The 19,399-nt window shown below is 36.5% G+C and overlaps 3 protein-coding genes across 3 annotated transcripts; all 3 read left to right on the forward strand.

Moving 5' to 3' along the window:
* The first annotated feature begins 348 nt into the window (after positions 1-348).
* Positions 349-12,737, forward strand: LOC127846247 (uncharacterized). The gene is made up of 3 exons (XM_052377417.1): positions 349-478; positions 9,346-12,377; positions 12,528-12,737. The coding sequence occupies exons 1-3, from the start codon at positions 349-351 to the stop codon at positions 12,735-12,737; spliced, it is 3,372 nt and encodes a 1,123-aa protein (XP_052233377.1).
* Positions 3,746-19,121, forward strand: LOC127845836 (uncharacterized). The gene is made up of 3 exons (XM_052377001.1): positions 3,746-3,852; positions 15,798-15,994; positions 16,479-19,121. The coding sequence occupies exon 3, from the start codon at positions 16,837-16,839 to the stop codon at positions 17,818-17,820; it is 984 nt and encodes a 327-aa protein (XP_052232961.1). The 5' UTR covers positions 3,746-3,852; positions 15,798-15,994; positions 16,479-16,836; the 3' UTR covers positions 17,821-19,121.
* LOC127845837 (uncharacterized) lies at positions 12,838-15,132 on the forward strand. Its single transcript, XM_052377002.1, has 3 exons — positions 12,838-13,743; positions 13,963-14,041; positions 14,658-15,132. Exons 1-3 carry the CDS (start codon positions 13,088-13,090, stop codon positions 14,895-14,897), a joined length of 975 nt encoding a protein of 324 aa, XP_052232962.1. The 5' UTR covers positions 12,838-13,087; the 3' UTR covers positions 14,898-15,132.
* Positions 19,122-19,399: the final 278 nt, after the last annotated feature.

Below are 19,399 nucleotides of genomic sequence, written 5' to 3' on the forward strand. Positions count from 1 at the left end.
GAAAAAATGGGGTGTTGGGCAATGACTGATGGATTTTGCAGAATTTGTCCGGAAAGGTGTATCTGGAATCAACATGCAAACACGCCGTACATTTTTGATTACATCTATGTTGATGAAACGAAAACATACGCAGAAATGAAAAAGTAATATGAAGAGGTTTCGGGAAAGCTTCTAACCTAGGAACAAGTGTTGGACAAAATGAGAGAGGAGCTTGACGAAATCGACGATATGATTCAAACGATGATGCTTGTTGTCCGCGATTGCAATATCCGACTAGGGAAAATTGCCTTGTGTCCAAATCCGTTGTCCATGACTCAACACATTGATTTTATGATTGAAAGTGAAACGATGGAGAAGAAAGATGGCTGGTATGAGAGGGTTCAGACGCTGTACCGGTTCCGTAAGCGAGCACGGGTCGTGAATGATGCTGAAAGTTTTTTCAAGGAAGCAATAAATCTTGGAGTGACTGGGAACAGGCGTAAATACAAAAAAAAAACATATTTCAAAGGTTTCGTGACAAGTTTGAAGGGAAAAGACACACGGATGGACAGCCAACATCAAGTAGTAGTGAAACGTCTACTGTTGAAGAGACAAGTGCAGGCAATAAGCAGCAACAAACTGATGACAGTGACATCACAAAATGGTATGTTACCAACAGTAATTATAAAGATCAATAATATAATATCGACGAATAATGCCCATGACGGTTTATCATATTTAAAAAAAAACATTGAGTTTATGCCACCATGTCTATCTTGCAAGTGTTGTCAATGTTTGAATAGAGTCTGACAGTTGGCTGTGATCAGAATGTGTTCATTTTTGGAATACCGGTTTTAATATTTCTCAAAATTTTCTAACTGATAATGCCTATTGAAGTTTCTCTATTGACATCTTATCGACTTCTTCAAGTGTATGTATCACATGTACACTTTGAAGATGTAATCAAAGTAATTATTCGTGAAGATTGAGTAGTTTCAAGTTTTAAGCTCGTCTGTTGTGTAATCTCTAATTTTAATGAAAGAATGCATGGCCACATCATCTCTCAGTTTTTATTTTAAGTTACGCTTACGGATTGATATATTGAGCACATATTTGTTAACACTGCAAGTCCTTTTTAACCTAACAACGCATTAAAAACATGTAAATTCTTCACAGTTTTAAGAATTATTTTTAAAAAGTTAATTGAAGGAATCACAGTGAACTAGTATATCATTGAACAAATTCAGACTTAACTTCACATTCTGATCACACTGGGTGTAAGCCTTGATCGATTTAAAAGTATGAACGTTCCTAATGTTTATAGAAAATTGTCGATACATGATATCTGTTCTTAAATGATAGAGGTGTTATATATTACAAAAGCTGAACTGAACATTATTTGCGTATTGTAAAACATTATGAATATACTTGCATTTAACAATCTTCGAAATAACATTGCATGGAGGTTGATGACATGAATAGAACCTGAGCTCAATTATTAAACCAAATTATATTTAGAAATGGTTGGAAGCCACCTTTTAACTTAAAATCATAGTCTTATCAATGTTAATGGCTACCAAATTATTGCCAGTGATTGATGATATGGTTATATTAGCCCATAAATGAATGAGCCAACCTGCCAACAAATAGATAATGCCTAATTAAGTTCGACAATATTGTTATCGACTGATTGCTTGATAATTTTGAAGTTAGTTTGAATTTAAATTCTCGTAATCAGGTGAATATGTGTCTGTTGTGTTATCGTCGAATTTATCTGTAATAACCTAATGAAATTATGTTAGCACGCAGTTCCTACAGTTTGTATGGTTTGATTAACTTTGTTGAAATATTGATCAAATGTTTTCGTTCAATATTATCATTACGTTCGTGATTAAGATGTTTGTTTTCATACTTTCTTTTGGAATACTTGGTCTCTCTAGATTTAATAAATAGGCTTTGAATCAGAGTTTAATGTATTCACGTGTATTAAATCGGTCAAAAAGAGGCCTAGTGCTATGAACTGAAAGCGGTTGTGGTGGTGGTTGTGTTGATGATGATGATGAGGAGGAGGAGGAGGAGGAGGAAGAAGAAGAAGAAGAAGATGATGATGATGATGATGATGATGATGATGATGATGATGATGATGATGATGATGATGATGGTGATGATTATGATGAGGAGGAAGAGGAGGAGGATGATGATGAGGAGGAAGAGGAGGATATCATTGCTCCAATGAAAAAGCATGTATGCAATTAAATACAGTTGTCTTAAAGCTGTGCGAATGGGTCCTTAATATAAGTTTTCTTAACAACAAACACACAACATATTTTGATTTTATGGAATCATATATATCGAGCGCATTACGATAAATAAAGGGTAGATATGATGTTATCTTATTTATAAAAATACTTTTACACTGCATAACATTTGAAATACACTATTATATACAATGTTATGATCTTGTACAAAATACGCTGTTCGCTACATCTGCAAATGCTATGTACGGTATTTGATTTAAACTGTGGAAATTCTTCTGTTCAAATTTTGTTATGCACTATTTTATTGTGCAGCGTAGAATGTCAAGAAATACCGGCGATAGCGGTACATGTTTTGGAAGTAAAGTAATGATTTTCATTCCGGTCACATGCAGTATAGTCGTGTTCGCCTTTTAAAATAGACCGATTTCTGAAAAGCTGAGTTAGTTTTCAAAAAGTAAACTATGCGTTTTCAAAAAACGCACACAAATCTACTGCATACCTTTAATGCAATAACGTGTAAATATCCGACAATATATATGCCTAAACATCAATTACAAGTTCACATTGTTAAGCATTAAATAAGTAGTGCTCTTCTACTTAAACGTCGTCATAATTTATAAGTAAATGGATGTTGAATGCGGAGAGACAAGGCTGACGTTATGTCTGGTAATATGCTAATATAAATGAAGTGAAACTGTAGCTGCATCAGCAAGAAAGAAAACTTATTATAGACCTTTAATTATGGCAAGACATGAAGCCAAATAGTGTGATAAAATTTAAGTGTACTGGACACGAAACACACAAAACAAACAAATACAATTTAAAAAGTGAGGTCACCACCTTGAAACGATCGATGCAAATAATTGAGGAAAAAAACGGTGCTTTGGAGCGCGAAGCGTCAAACTTGGCACAGAGCAAATCACTTCTTAGCGCATTAAAACAATTGACAACACAAAAAAAAACCACAGACAAAACAAAACAAAATAGTATAAACTGCATCTCGTTTATATAAAAATATCTTTAGATACATTTGATCATGTAGTTAAATATTCAGATCATAACCAAGCAATTTCTGAATGAAGCCGCAATAATGGTTGTGAAAGGCTTAATTACAAAGTTTTGTTCGTGTGCAGCAAAATCCCATGCAATGTCTTATAAAAGTATCAACTGGTAAATAATGTTGTACATTTGAATCAGTGATGGAGAAATAATAAACTAACTATAACAAACCTTTTAACACTTACCATAATCATGTAATCGTGTTTGAGTTATGTTTGAGACATAAATATGTCTATCTTTTGAAAAAGTCAACATATAATTTATTAGTGATTGATGTTCTCATTGAAAGTATTCAATGTTCAATATCGTCGCAAACATTTAAAAAATACCCAATAGTATTCAGCTACTCATGTTGAACGCTTTATTAGAAATGGATAAAAGAATACCCAAATGCATCACCATACATTAATTTCCCATACATGCAAGCATATCGGGTTTTAACGACTGCTATTGAGACGACAATTCGTGCTGTAAGTGGTCACAACTGGTTGAATGTGTTAAAACTTATTTTGAATTGTTATAAAGGAGACGGTTTTGTTTGGTTTCTATGCAAAACGTAAGTATATTTTGCATGTGTTTTGTACATTTACGTGCACATACGCTAAAAGTATTCACGAAGAAAAACCTCATTAATGGTATTAGCAGCTTATGTTCCAATTAATATTTGTCGCAAAGCGATTTTTATAAAATGTAAAAAAGCATAACACGTATTTATATGACTAAACCGAAATTAAGAGGCTGGCACTTATCGTTAAAATGCTATTAGCGCAGTTTTATTTAGTAGTTCAAGTTGTTTGTTATGTTATGTGTGTTGTACTGGTTGTGGCAAACTGATCATTTGGATAGACGCAACCGTTTAATTAGACTGAATTATTTACCTTATTGCCACATCGAATATTTTAATTTTAAATCCCAAGAGAAACAAAACACATTCTAATTTCATTTTATTAACACACAAATAGTAATTATTTCCATTTAATTTGGTGATGTTATATTGCCTAAATACATAAATATAAATTCTTACAATTCCAAAAAACTATAAAATCCTACCTAAACTTGAACAACATATATCCTCGTATTTATACATCGAAAACTCAAGAAAAGCATGCAAATTACACGAATATCATTCTAAGCGGGAAAAACTCCGGTAATTTAACAAATATACTCCGAAAACAGAGCCTAAACTCCGGCAAGATTATAAAACAATAACAACGGAGAAGTCTTACAAAATAGACGATAACCGAACAAAAACAAACTCGTGATCTTCACGACAATGTTTTGGGTGTGTTTGTGCTGTGTATTACAGTTTGGCAATCTGATCTTTTACCATTAATAATGTGCCTTGTGCCAAAATTAGATATCTTCCCCGATAGCGTAAGTGAAGTTTCACTTCACTTATGCCTGTATTCAATCAGAACAGGTTCCCCTGACTAGAGAACACCGTTGATGACGAAATGTATTGTGTTCTTGTTGAGATCACCTTATCACAACAAGCTTATAGTTAGCTTTTGAGATTATGTTTTGTCCGTCATTCGTCATGCGTTGTGTGTCAACAGTTACTCTGTAAAAACTCGAGAGGCCACAGTTATTGCCAAGGGTTAGCTTATTGTATTGTTTGTATTGTCAGATCTCAAAAAAACTTTTTTCAGAACACTTATCCAATGATATCTCACTCAAATTCAAAACTGGGTCATATGGAGTCTGAAACCATAGCACTATGCTACATAAAAAAGGTGATGAACATCCCTTTTACCTTATTCTCATCAAACTTGCTCATAGCATGTGTTTAATATATATTTTAGTCGAGTTCAAAAATGCGTCCGTCCTATAAAAAACAAAGCACTGTGAGTGGGGCAGTTTACCTCATATCATATGACAATAGTGAAACCTAACAATCGACATGTGCGTCCAATCTGCATGACACTTGCTCAAAACATCATATCTTATAATATCTTGTTCGACTTTAAAATGGTTCTGGTACATTAAAAAAATCCGCCATGGTGTAGGGAATGTTTTCTTATTTGGCTATATAAAAAACATGTTAACACCCTTCAAGTCTATGTTTTGTCCAATGACCCTGAAGAATATTCGTATTAATGATATATCCGCCTTCATAAGAAACAGCTACTTGTGGCCTTTGAAAACAAATGGCCGACAGAGCTTCCGCAGTTTCCTTATAAGGATAAATGTAAACTTTGAATACACTCTAGACGTAGTATTTTCTGCCCAATCTTCACGAAACGTGCTAGGAAATTGTGTTCAAGTGATATATCAGTCGAGTTTAACATGTTCTAATCCGTTGAAAAACGTGCATTCCAGGGGGAGCGGAGCGGAGCTTTTTTCTTATATGGCAATAGTGAAATTTGTAAACACTGTACAAGTCACATTTTTGTCAAATCTTCATGACATGTTTTCAGAACATGTATTGTGATATTATGACAGGGACATTAGTTTAAATGTAAATTATCTTATCTGACCTAAATCTATTTAAAGAATGGTGGTATGCATGGTAAATTTGTTTCCATATATTGAAAACTCCGTGTCATATATTGGCAAAATAAAATCATATAATACTACTTTGGTGTCATATGTTGACAGATTACTTAAAATATGTATACTTCGGTTAAATATACTGACACATTCTAGACGTCTTTTTTTGTTTTCATCGATGTTTATGAAACCTGCTGTTGGGCCGACAAAGCTCAGTTTCTGGAGCACTGGACAACAAATCACAGGTCCGATCCCCGGCCCGGCCTCATATCTTGTATTAGAGTTGGTCATGAGATTGCTTTTATAAGTTTGTGTCTTTAGTACTGGTTAATCAGCTAACCCAGGCAAAATAACTTGCTAATAACGTTTGTTGTAATTATATATCGGTTCGAAAATGATCCCCATACGTTTAAAAACATGAATCGTTTTCCTAAATTGGCTACATAACAACTTTGTGAATACTCGAGAAGGCTCTTTGTATTGCCCCATATCATAAAAAATGCTCTGTTTTTTTCTAATCACATCTCGGCCGCGGTCAAAAATTTGTTCGATCAGTTGAAAAAGCGGAGAGGTTTCCATTATACATCTTAAAACTATATACACGTAGAAGCGCAAGCGGGTTTTAGGGCTCATATGGGAACTAGGGACAATATCTTTGTATAACATGGTTTAATTACCCATATAATTAATCAAAACAAACAGTTATTTTGTGTTTTTGTTGATTTTTCTAAAGCGTTCGAAAATATGTTGAGACCAAATTTTTGGTACAATTATGCAAACTGGGTATTAGAGGTAAGCTTTTTAATGTTATCATATCTATGTATAAGCATGTACGCTCATGTGTTAAACTACATTGTGAAATTGGAGAGATGCTTAAAAGCTTTTTAGGAGTACGTCAAGGCGAGTATCTAAGTCCTTTTATCTTTGATATGTATTTAAATGACCTAGGAGATGAATTTGTCTTAAAAGGTGCTAAAGGTATTGATATTGATACTCTTATGGTTTTTCTGTTAATGTATGCAGATGAGATTGCGATTTTCGCAAATTCAGCAGAAGAACTGCAAAAAAATCTAGATATTTTATCGACATATTGTAACAGATGGAAATTAACTGTTGCTAGAGATAAAACTAAAGTACTTATATTTAGAAAAGGTGGTAGTCTTCCAAATAATCTAAACGTTTATTATGATGGAAACCACATAGAAATTGTGAATAAGTATTCTTATCTCGGTATAATATTTACATCAGGAGGTTCATTCACGGAATCACATGAGACATTGTCCGGTCAGGCTCTTAAAGCGATATTTGAACTCGGGAAATATTTGTATAGTTACGTCAATATTACTGTTGAACATATGTTAGATCTCTTTGAAAGATAGTTGAACCAATACTGTTTTATAGTGCTGAGGTTTGGGGGTTTGCTCGAGCAATTCCGATTGAAATAGTGCGTACAAAGTTTTGCAAGTCTGTATTAGGTGTAAAATGTAACACTTAAAACGATTTTATTTATGGTGATCTTGGCCGAATGGATTTACATTCCCAGAGGCCTGTTTGTATTGTTAAATATTGGTTGAAGATCACTGGCTGTAGTGATAGAAAATATGTGTCATGTATTTACAATACTATGTTAAATGATATTGAGTATAACCAACGTAAGCAAAACTTGGCCTCACTTGTTAAAGATACGTTGTGTAGATTAGGTTTCTATCATGTATGGCTGCAACAGAGTAATAGAAATAATAGCTAGGTTATTAGTGTATTTAAACAACGTGTTAAGGACATATTTTTACAGGACTGGCATAGTAGATTGGAAAATTCATCTAGAGCGATATTCTATAACACTTTCTGTAATTTCGAATTCCAACCATATCTTAAACATGTAAATGTAAAATGATATAGAAATGCTCTTACAAAGTTATGAATGTCATCACATAGATTAAATATTGAAACAAGTAGATGGAATAGAACGCCAAGGGAACAAATACTATGTAACAAATGTAATAAATTAGAGGACGAATTTCATTTTCTTTTTAGTGTAAGCTAAATGACAGCGTACGATGAAAATATATTAAGCAGTATACCATCATAGACCAAATATGTTTAAAACTGTCTAGCTGATAACAAATGATAACTGTGATATATTACGAAACCTAGCTGTATATGTAAGCATAGCCTTCGAATTGAGAAAAGCACATTATACAATGCATTTATATCGTTTATTGTATAGTACAAACTATATTTCACCATCAGTTTCCTGATTCACTTGTCCGTATATCAAAATTACAATCGGTGTTACTGGAGTCTCTGCATTGCAAATAAATGCATAAATAATTATCCGACACCATAAAGCAAAATTTTTCCGTGTCATATTACTACAGATAAATTTTAAATTATGTACATAGTTATTTATAAAAAAAAAGAATCGTTTTAAACACATTGTGATGAATACATATTGTATAATATTAGTGTGGTAGGATCATAGACATGTAAAAGATAGATCCATTATTGGATGCAGTGATAAAGTTAGTTCAATTATTTCAGTAAAGTATATTGCAACAAAATGATACAATTGTTGATAAAGATTTCGATATTTTATTTTGATACTCGAATCTTAAACCATATCGACTAATTCTAGCTGTTTTGGGTATTCCGAACGTATCATTTAAAAAGAGAGACAACTCTTTCGTTTCTTATGAGAATGATTGGAAGAGTTAGCTTTCCTTTCTGCACTCGTTTTTCAAATAATCGCCATATTTCGATTATAACTGGGTCATTGTTGAGATAGTTTATTCAAGTTTCAATCACCTATCTCCTAAGATTTTTTGTACTTTTATCATTCTATGATAAAAGAAGAAGATTATAATTCATATGTAAATGACTCGCAATTTGTATTCTAAATAATATCTACCAACGCAAAACAAATTTACAGCAAAGAGTATTACTAATCATTGCAAATGATTGAAAACAAATGTACGATTAAACAGTTGTGCATATTGATAAGATGATACTGATAAATACACTGATATGAATATTACATCATGATATGTGATATGTGTTGAACAAGGACCATAACGGTCTATTTCAATTGTGTATATATGTTTATTTATTTGTTGAAATAAAAGTTCTTCTTCAAAACAAGTTCTTCATCTTAAGGGAAACCATGAGAGAACTCTAAGTTTATGTTTTCCCAATCATTATCAAACGTACTTAGAATATTTGATCGTATGATATTGCGGCCTAGTTTATAATTGTTCACAGAACATGAACAAACTGCTAATAACAGTTTAGTTCGTGTTGGACAAGGTGAGCGACATAGGTATTTTGGTACTCATATTTTTTAATGCTAAATGTATGCATTGAAATATTCGAACCAATATTTAGCTTAACGGTTGATTTGACCGGATTGACCGGTGACATTTGGGAAAGACCAGATGACAACCAAGAATAGTTTGGTGACACTTGGAGAGACAGGTGACCCCCAGGAACAGCCTGGACCGGGGCACAATGGGCTAGCACCCCTGAGTGCAGTCTTCGAGAGAGGACAACCCACATACAACAGCTACAGACTCGAACATTGAAGAATACCCTCAGAGTCTTCCGAGAGGGAGGGTGGAAGAAAGACTCAATAGGACGGATTTCACGGTAACGACACAGCTAGTCCAAACGACATTGACTGGAACACCGACAGTTGTTAGATGCAGGTGTGGAAAGGTCTGCAAAAACCTCAGAGGCCTACGAATCCACCAAGCCAGAACTGTGTGTGGTCGGAGAACTGAACAGCAACAGCGCGCAGGTTTGATCCCTGGTGAGACGCAGGAGGATCCTAGTCAGGTCACAACCCATAGTACTGGGGACCTCTCCGCTGCTGAACAGCTCACTGCCCAGACAAGGAGTGCTACTTCAACACTAGCTGGCGAGATGAAGGATGAAGAGGACCCGCTTCTGGAATTACTAATAGAAGAAGAACTAACTGAGCAAATACACGACCTGCCGCAGCCCAAAGCCAATCAGGCCCCAGTGGAACAACGACAACCAATTGACTGGCCGAAGACCACAGACAAAAGAGCCTGGAACGACTTAGACAAGGAGCTAGATGCCATACTGACATCCACCATGCAAGGACCAGTAGATAGGAAGTTAAAGTGCATGACAACTCTAGTCTACACGGTGGCTAAGGAGCGATTTGGCACCAAGAAAACACGTCGACCAAAGCCCCAGCAGACACCCAACAGGAGACAGAGTCGCATGAAACAGATTAGAGGAGAGCTGAAGAGCCTCAACAAGGCATACAAGAAGGCAAGTCAAGAAGAGAGATTGGGCCTCCAGGAGCTACGAGACATTCTCAGGAGAGAGCTACAGACTTTAAGGAAGGCTGAGAATGCGAGAACGGCGAGAAGAAGAAGGGCACAAAAGAGAGCGGAGTTTGTATCCAACCCATACAAATTTTCCAAACAACTTCTGGACAAAGAAAGGTCAGGCCAATTAGAAACCAGCATGGCAGACATCGAGGAACACCTCAGACAGGTTCACTCAGATCCAGACAGGTTAATACCACTCGGGGATTGCCCAAGACTAGAACCTGTGGCACCCCCAACATCCCCACTGGAAAGTAAAGAGCCCTCGCTCTTAGAGGTGAAAGAAGTTGTGAGGAAAGCGAGAATGGGATCAGCCCCAGGACCAAACAAGATACCATACAAGGTCAACAAGATGTGCCCTCTCCTGCTGCGTAGACTATGGAACTTACTTAAGGTGATCTGGAGGAAGGGGATAATACCTGATGAGTGGCTACATGCCGAAGGTATATTTACTCCAAAGGAAAAGAACTCCAAACACATCAGCCAGTTCAGAACAATATCTTTGCTAAACGTGGAAGGCAAGATATTCTTCGCCATCTTAGCCAGAAGACTGACAACCTACCTGACCACAAATGGGTACATTGATACGACAGTTCAGAAGGGTGGAGTGCCAGGCTTCTCAGGGTGTGTGGTGCATACCAGTGCAAACAGCCAGCTCATTAGAGAAGCAAAGGTGAACAAATCAGACCTGACTGTAGTATGGCTAGACCTTGCAAACGCCTACGGATCTATTCCACATAAGCTCATCGAATCAGCCCTCCAGTACTACCATATCCCTGAACACATCCAAGGGATGATCAATGCGTACTTCAGTGGAATGAAACTGCGCTTCATGGTTGGCGAGAAGATGACAGCTTGGCAGAGACTGGAGAAGGGAATAGTGACCGGGTGTACCATCTCAGTTGTCCTGTTTGTGATGGGCATGAACCTCATAATCAACCCTGCAAACAAAGAAACCCGCGGGCCTAAGACATCTACAGGGTTACACCTGCCAACAAACAGAGGCTTCATGGACGATCTGACAGTGACAACACAGACACACATACAAGCAAGATGGGTACTGAAAGTATTGGAGGAGGCAGCCACCTGGGCTAGAATGAATTTCAAACCCAAGAAGTCCAGAAGTCTGGTAATCAAGCGCGGATCAGTCACAAAACGGTTCACCTTACAAGTCCAAGGGGAAGACATACCATCAATTATGGACAGTCCCATAAAATGCCTGGGCAAGTGGTTTGATTCGAGCCTTATTGACAAAGCAAACGTAGAGCGCATCAGATCACAGCTCCAGGAAGGGCTGAAACAAATCGACAAATCCGCTTTACCAGGAAAGTTCAAGGCATGGCTCTTCCAGAATGCACTTCTCCCCAGACTGATGTGGCCCCTTATGCTATATGAAATACCTACATCCTCTGTCGAATGCTTGGAGAGAAAGATCAGCAGACACTTGCGCCGATGGCTGGGAATACCACCAAGCTTTACCAGCATCGGATTGTATGGGCGATCGAACCAGCTACAACTCCCGCTATCATCACTAGTGGAGGAGTTCAAAGTGGCAAAGACACGACTGGTAGTGACGCTCAAGCAATCGCAGGACAGTTCAATCCTAAATGCTGGGATTGAGACTAGGACAGGGAGAAAGTGGTCAGCAAGCCAAGCAGTCGAACAGGCCGAGAAAAGACTCCAGCAAAAAGACATTGTCGGCATCACAGCTGTAGGCAGACAGGGGCTAGGCAGCTCCAAGATAACATTATGGAGCTGTGCTGGAAACATGGAAAGGAGGAGAATGGTGCAAGATGAAGTCAGAGCAGCAGAAGAAGAAGATAGAAGAGCGAAAGCTGTGGCTATGGGTGCCCAAGGTGCGTGGACGAAGTGGACAACGACAGAAAGAAAACTGACCTGGGCTGATATTTGGAGCTACGAACCACTGAGGATAGCGTTCCTGCTCAGATCAGTCTATGACCTGCTACCGTCACCCTCAAACCTGCACAGATGGGGTCTACAGGACCACCCCAAGTGCCAATTGTGTGACAAGACAGGAACCATGGAACATATTCTGTCATCGTGTACCACAGCCCTCACCCAAGGACGCTATAGGTGGAGACACGACAGTGTTCTTCAGGAACTCGCTGACAAGTTGGAGCGCGAGAGGACCAAGAAGAGGCCCAGACAGAAACCCCAAATGATTCAGTTCGTGAAGGAAGGACAAAAGGCTCCTAAAAAAAACTGCAGCCTACCAGTTCTGTATTAGATGAATCTGATCAGTGGGAAATGTCTGTTGACTTGAAGCAAAAGCTAGTGTTCCCGAACATTATCCAGACAACATTAAGGCCTGACATTGTGTTGTGGTCCACTAAAGATAAGTGTCTGATCATGGTTGAACTGACAGTCCCTTGGGAATCTCGTTGTGAAGAGGCCTTCGAACGGAAAAAGGCCAAGTATACATACCTGCAAGAACAGTGCAGAGAGAAAGGATGGCGAGTGTGGCTCTACCCTGTTGAAATCGGCACTAGAGGATTCCCAGCACAGTCGCTGTGGAGAATGTTCAGTGTCTTGGGCATCAAAGGAGCAGACAGGAAGAGAGCAGTGGGCAAACTGAGCCTAGCAGCAGAAAGGGCGTCCAGTTGGTTGTGGTTGAAGAGAGAGGAGAGGAGCTGGAAGCCTACCACCAACACGTAGTGTCTGATCAACACTGCGGGCCCGCCGCCTGGAGAGTGTCCTGTGATTAAAGGGCCGAAACACTTGTTGATAGGCGGTTCTTAGCTGATGATGTTGGTGGTTTTAGCAGTACAGAACTGTATCTCACTCATTTATTTGACGATGTTTTCTGATGAAATATAGGACATGCAAGCAGAGAATGCATTTTCCATTTAATTTTTCAGTTCTAATGTTTCATGTTTTGAAATAAGTGCAATTTTTTTATTAAAGGTATAAGCCTCCTAGTTCAGTATGGAAAATATGACCGAAATAGCAAACTCAGCATTACAAGACCATGATAATTCGGATTCTGATGGATCCTTTGAATCAGCATCGGGAGATACAACAGACGGGGTTGGTACTTCTGGTAATGAAGATGTATCTGTAAATAGGCCAGGATTCTTAGATTTGTCAGATGATGAAACATCCACTGAACTCGGTGCAATCAGTAACGATATTTGCTCGAATGAGACTGCAGTTGAAAAACGTTCCTTACAAAATGCTTCTATAGGCGCCGAGATACTAAATGTAGGCAATTTGGGTAAATCCAAAAGAGCTCATAGTTGTGAACCCTGTGAAATTCAAGGCAAAACTGCCCCGGCTTCTACGTTTTGTCCGAGTTGTGAAAACGAGATGTTATGCGAAATCTGCTCAACAATACACAGGTCATTACCTATTACGAAATTACACGATCTTCTGGATATTTCCGAACATCCTGCATACAAACAGGTTGAGAATGTAGATATCCCGACCTGTGGTCTCTGCCATTTGCAGAACGTTGGTAATGAAGCAAGTGTCCAATGTATGCAGTGTGAAACGTTTCTCTGTGATGCATGTTCCAACCAGCATAAGGCTCAAAAAGCGACCCGCTCACACAAACTAACATCAACTGTGAAAACAATCGAACGGTATGTCAAAATACGTTGATGCTTTTTATCGCCCCTGTCATCATGTTAAGTATTGATGCAACTCTTCTTGTTTGAATTTAAGCTTGACAGTAAAGCACTGTTTAGTTTAATTTATTTAAAAACAAAATTATATAAAACTACATGTATTAATAAAAACAAAGACAGAGATATATTCATTCGATTGCTCAATGATATAACTATATTTTGATCTTTTTGCAGGTCACATGTATATTGCGGCGACCAAAACAATTGGGAAGTATCTAAAAAGAATGTTGTATCTACAGACACAGTGAAGTTGGTGTGTTCCTTATTGTAATCGTTCCATATTGTGTTTTTTTTCTTAAAACAGTTAGAATAACTACTCACGTGCTGGGTTAATAAGGTGAAAAAACGGTATTGCCACTTGTCATCTTTAAATTAGGGGCCATCTATACACATTCTGGTCATTCAGTGAACATGTGTTCCAATAAGAGTATGGTAAATTAATTTATTATTCAAGCTTTTGAAGCTTATCGTCGACTGAAAGTCTCACTAAAAAACTGTTCTACATTGTATGGTATAAGTAAAACTTTACTATTAATATACGACACGTTTTATAATGCTGTATATATAAGCTCATTTATGTTACAAAAGTACTCCTTATTATAAGCAAACAGTCTTTACCTTTAGAAAAATGTACGTTTCAAACTTCATTATGGATTTATCAATAAATTATTGCATTGTTGCAATCGCTACAATTGGAAACGTGTAAGGTCTCTTTTTTATGATTTTCGTACAAATACACCACTAAAACAAATAAACCATAGCAAGAGTAAATATTAGAGTTAATATTAGATAATTCAGTAGCAGTGCTAGTGTATGCGTTCTTCGCAACCCTTTTTCTCTTTCATAAGCTTTTTTATATTTTCTTGCAGAAACAACCGGGTCGACCAGAAGCTTTTAATATTACATCTGATTCATTGACGCTTTCATGGACAAAACCTGCCCTTCACGCGGACGGGGATTATTTTCAAATAGAATATAAAGAATTAATTCCAGGGTCAAAGTGGAAAACTTTTACTGGAGAATTTGCTGAATCAACGCAGATTCTTACGAATATAAAATCAGAAACAGAGTTTTATATTTCGGGTACGGGCCATTCAGTGCGACGGTGAAAGTCCGTATAGTGAGGATAGTGTGGTTGTCAAAACGCACATTTCCACAGCCTTTTGTCTGATTGGTTTCTCCGTCCGTCTTGATGAAGAAACCACGTCACCGGTTCGGTATGCCTTGCCAATGTGTGAAGTTAAAGAGGCAAGAAATAGTAGGGCTAAGACAAGGAAATTTGAAGTGGGTATGGCTACGTTTTGATTAAATATCGCATAAATGCTGGTATGACGCATAGCAATATACACCCTGAGACTATATGTTAATTTCGTAAAATGTCTTCCTTTGTCGTATATATAACAAACATTGCTTGTATTATATATGTATATATATATATATATATATATATATAAATTAAAAACAGGAAAGCTGGTGTTATGGAAATTGTCCGATTTTATACATAAACGCCAGAAATTAATCAATTTTTACAAATATAAGTTTGTATATCTGTAATAAAGTGTGTTATTTAAAATGTCTTACTTATGTACTCGATTTATCCTTTTTTTCCCTTGAACTGATTGTTTACGGCATATCCATGTCACATTCATTGCTTAACTAGTGTATGCTCCCGTGGAGAACAGACAGACTGAAAGCAAGGCAAAAACAATTTGCTTTATATTGAAACGATAAAATATATCAAATTTGACAAAGAAGCATACATAAAATGAAACTTATATGATTTCAAATGTAATTGCAAAACATGGAAAATAACTTTATAATTAAATAGTGCAATTTGGATTCCTAGAACATCACATGTTTTTACAAGTTCAACGTTCATGTATTATTATATAAACGTATTTTTAATGTAAATAAGAGTTCCTAAACTTGTGTGTGCACACGTCTTGTGTGTTGTTTCTTTTGAAAGGTCACCGTCAGAAACTCAGCAAATATGTTCTCATCTCTTATAGTTTGTGTCTTAATTGGGTCGCCAGCAGACACTCATTGGAAAGAAAAGACCTTGCTTATGATTGGAGAGACAGGGACAGGCAAGAGTACCCTAGTTGATGGAATGGCCAACTACATACTTGGAGTTGCATGGAGCGATCCGTTTAGGTTTAAAATCGTAAATCTTGAGGAAGAAGAAAAACAAAAGATAAGAAATCAGGTGAACAATTATAACATTTTGACCTAAAGACGAAGTTGAAAAGGGGAGGCAAAACTTCACAACAATTTTCTTATTGAAAGAATTTTCATTTTTTTAAACTTACATACCATGGAAACTAAGGCAGGTTCTAAACATTCAATTAACAGGGTTTCAAGCCTAGTCAAAATGGATTACCGAAATACTGAACAAATTTAAACCCAAAGTGTGTTCATGTTTTAGCTGACGTATACATACATTTATCTAAAAAGCGTAACATACATACTAGATGCCAAGAAATAAAAGTGATTACAATAGATTGGATTTTCTTCATCGAAACTGTTGATGCAAAAAATAATAACGTTAGATAGTGTAAAGAACTGGTACATTATGTATCATAAACAATAGGAAGATGCATAATAAAATATATTATTTATTTTACAGCTTTTATATAATATTGACCAAACGCGAAATCAGATATATATTTTCTTTTACATTTCCATTTAAGGCCGTGTCCCAAACAGAGTGGATTACCTGCTACACTATTCACCCTCAAGCGGGAAGCAGACTTCCGTATACAATCAACATGATCGACACACCAGGCTTTGGTGATACAAGAGGACTTGAACGAGATCAGGAAATCGTGGAACAGATTCGAGAGTTGTTTTCAGAAAAGCCTCCAAAGGGTGTGTTATATATTGACGCAGTTTGCTTCCTAATTAAGGCACCTGATGCACGTCTTACGCCAATTCAGAGCTATATTTTTCAGTCTATCATGTCGTTGTTCGGAAAAGATATAGAAGACAATATATGCTCTCTGATAACATTTGCGGACGGTATGGATCCACCAGTTTTCGCAGCTTTGGATGAGTCGGGATTGCCATTTGGAGAACGTTTTACGTTTAATAATTCTGGCCTTTTTGCAAAAAAATGCGGGTCTGTCTCAAAGCTGTTTGTCACCAATGTTTTGGGAAATGGGGCTCGTGAGTTTCAGAAACTTATTTAAGCATCTCGATACCTTAGCAACAAAAAGCTTGCAATTAACGAGCGATGTTCTGTATGAACGAAGTCGCTTAGAAGCAACAATCCAAAACCTCCAACCAAAACTAGATATTGGTCTCAACAAAATAAATGAATTAAAAACTGAAATGAAATTATTTGAAGACAACAAGTCCATTATCGCCGACAATAATGATTTTACGTATGTTGTTCAAACAACACATCAGGAAAAAAGAGACCTTCCAAGGGGGATACATGTAACAAACTGCATAAATTGCCATTTTACATGCCATGACAATTGCGCGTATGCAAATGATGATGAGAAAATCAACTGTTGTGCAATGAATGATGGATATTGCACTATATGTCCTGACAGATGTTTTTGGCAGCAACATGCAAATACACCGTACATATTTACATATAACCTTGTTGAGGAAACTAAAACATATAGTGAAATGAAAAACAAATACGAAGAGGCATCTGGTAAAATACTATCACAGGAACAAGTTTTAGATCAAATGGGCGAAGAACTCAATGAAATGGTAGACACTATCGAAGATATGATGATTGTTGTCCGAGACTGTAATACCAGACTAGCGGCAATAGCTCTGCGTCCGAATCCCCTTTCACTGGTAGAACACATTGACTTGATGATCGAGAATGAAAAGATGACTAAAAAGAAAGGTTGGTATGAGAGGGTTCAGACGCTTCATCGGTTCCGAAAAAGGGCTATGGTCACAAATGAAGTTGAACACTTTCACAGGGAAGCAAAAAACCTTGGGATGATCGGAAAGAAAATTCAAAACAAAAGGACTGTTTTCAAGCGATTTAAAGATCTGTTTGGTTGGTGATGGTCTGACTATTAAACACCATATGTTAAAAAAAATCCGATTGTTCTTTGTGTGCAAAAATTAAGAAAGTTTCTTTAGATACTTTCAGTTGGAAAATATGCTGGACGTTTGCACTCGATTTCAAAAAAGGTGTATCCATATTGTTCGTTGTAAACTTTATTTGCCATCTACTTCGCATATAATAACATATAATTATCAATTACAATATCGCAGTTTAAGCAGCCTGGCAAGTATGAAATTTTGTTGTTTTTACGGTATTCATGAAACTATGTCATCCGAACTTAAGATGAACTTACTGGCTTTTAGTAATGCTTGAATAATGAAATGTATTCTATTAAGACTACAGCTTTCGCCAGACGATCAACCAGAGGAAGAACAAGGTGGTGTATGCATCGCACAATAGCAGCACTGCGCCGATATAAATAACCCACGATTTTGCTCTTGTAAAAGTAGTAGAAATTGTAATAATAGACATATAAGTAGACGTAGTATAAACAGTTGTTGTTGTTGTAGTAGTAGTAGTAGTAGTAGAAGTAGTAGTAGTAGTAGTAGTAGTAGTTGTTGTTGTTGTTGTTGTTGTTGTATTTGTTATTGTTGTAGTAGTAGTTGTGGTTGTGGTGGTGGTGGTGTTAGTGGTGGTGGTGGTGGTGGTGGTGGTGGTGGTTGTTGTAGTAGTAGTAGTAGTAGTAGTAGTAGTAATAGTAGTAGTAGTAGTAGTAGCAGTAGAAGAAATTGTAATAGTAGACATAGAAGTAGACGTAGTATAAGTAGTAGTAGTAAAAGTAGTAGTAGTAGTAGTAGTAGTAGTAGTAGTAGAAGTAGAAGTAGTAGTAGTAGTAGTAGTAGTAGTAGTAGTATGTTATTTTTGTTGTAGAAGTTGTTGTTGTTGCTGCTTGTGTAGCAGTAGTTGTAGATTTTATTATGTAATTGATGTTTCATGTTGCTCTTTTAAATGTTGTTGTTATAATGTACATTTTGGTTATGCGTATGTGTTGTATATCGGGATGTGGTGTTATGTCTTATTCTATACTCTCTGCACGAAATTGTTCAAGGTAATTGACTAACTACTATTTGATCATTGACCTTAAATTGCGTGATCTTTGTTTTATTTCAAAGAATATATCTCAAACACAAAATACATTATTTATTAATTTATTTAAATACATATTATTTTTTATACCGAATAAGAACGTATCCATATATTATTCAATTAAACAAGTTGTTATTTTTGTTATGTTATGTACAACAAGTAACGAATCGTATAGCTTCAAACATTTTGGAAATAAATATTGTTTTAGTTACAGAGATTATGTTCTTTAAAGGAATCTTAAGACGGATTTATCCGTACTAGTATTTAAACGTTGCATGACAATCCTCTTTCCACGAAATATATTTTTACTAGCAATAATATAATGATGGATTTGACAATAATAATAATATTATTAGTAGTAGTATTAGTATTAATGATAAGTATTATGGATGTGTCGAAACGCCTCTTTAAAGCACCACTGCTGCTGTGAAAATAGTGCTATTGAACACAAAATATGCATTAAAATATGAATTATAAAATACACAAGTT

Source organism: Dreissena polymorpha, chromosome 9 (genome assembly GCF_020536995.1).
Source record: "Dreissena polymorpha isolate Duluth1 chromosome 9, UMN_Dpol_1.0, whole genome shotgun sequence".
NCBI lineage: Eukaryota > Metazoa > Mollusca > Bivalvia > Myida > Dreissenidae > Dreissena > Dreissena polymorpha.

Bases quoted from the DNA above. Each gene is read 5' to 3' on its own strand.
- LOC127846247 (XM_052377417.1), top strand. From the start codon at position 349: ATGGAGAAGAAAGATGGCTGGTATGAGAGGGTTCAGACGCTGTACCGG. The intron at 479-9,345 runs GTAAATACAAAA...CACATACAACAG, and splicing joins TGGAGTGACTGGGAACAGGC to CTACAGACTCGAACATTGAA. The intron at 12,378-12,527 runs GTTCTGTATTAG...TTGAACTGACAG, and splicing joins AAAAAAACTGCAGCCTACCA to TCCCTTGGGAATCTCGTTGT.
- LOC127845837 (XM_052377002.1), top strand. From the start codon at position 13,088: ATGGAAAATATGACCGAAATAGCAAACTCAGCATTACAAGACCATGAT. The intron at 13,744-13,962 runs GTATGTCAAAAT...ATCTTTTTGCAG, and splicing joins ACTGTGAAAACAATCGAACG to GTCACATGTATATTGCGGCG. The intron at 14,042-14,657 runs GTGTGTTCCTTA...ATTTTCTTGCAG, and splicing joins CTACAGACACAGTGAAGTTG to AAACAACCGGGTCGACCAGA.
- LOC127845836 (XM_052377001.1), top strand. From the start codon at position 16,837: ATGAGTCGGGATTGCCATTTGGAGAACGTTTTACGTTTAATAATTCTG.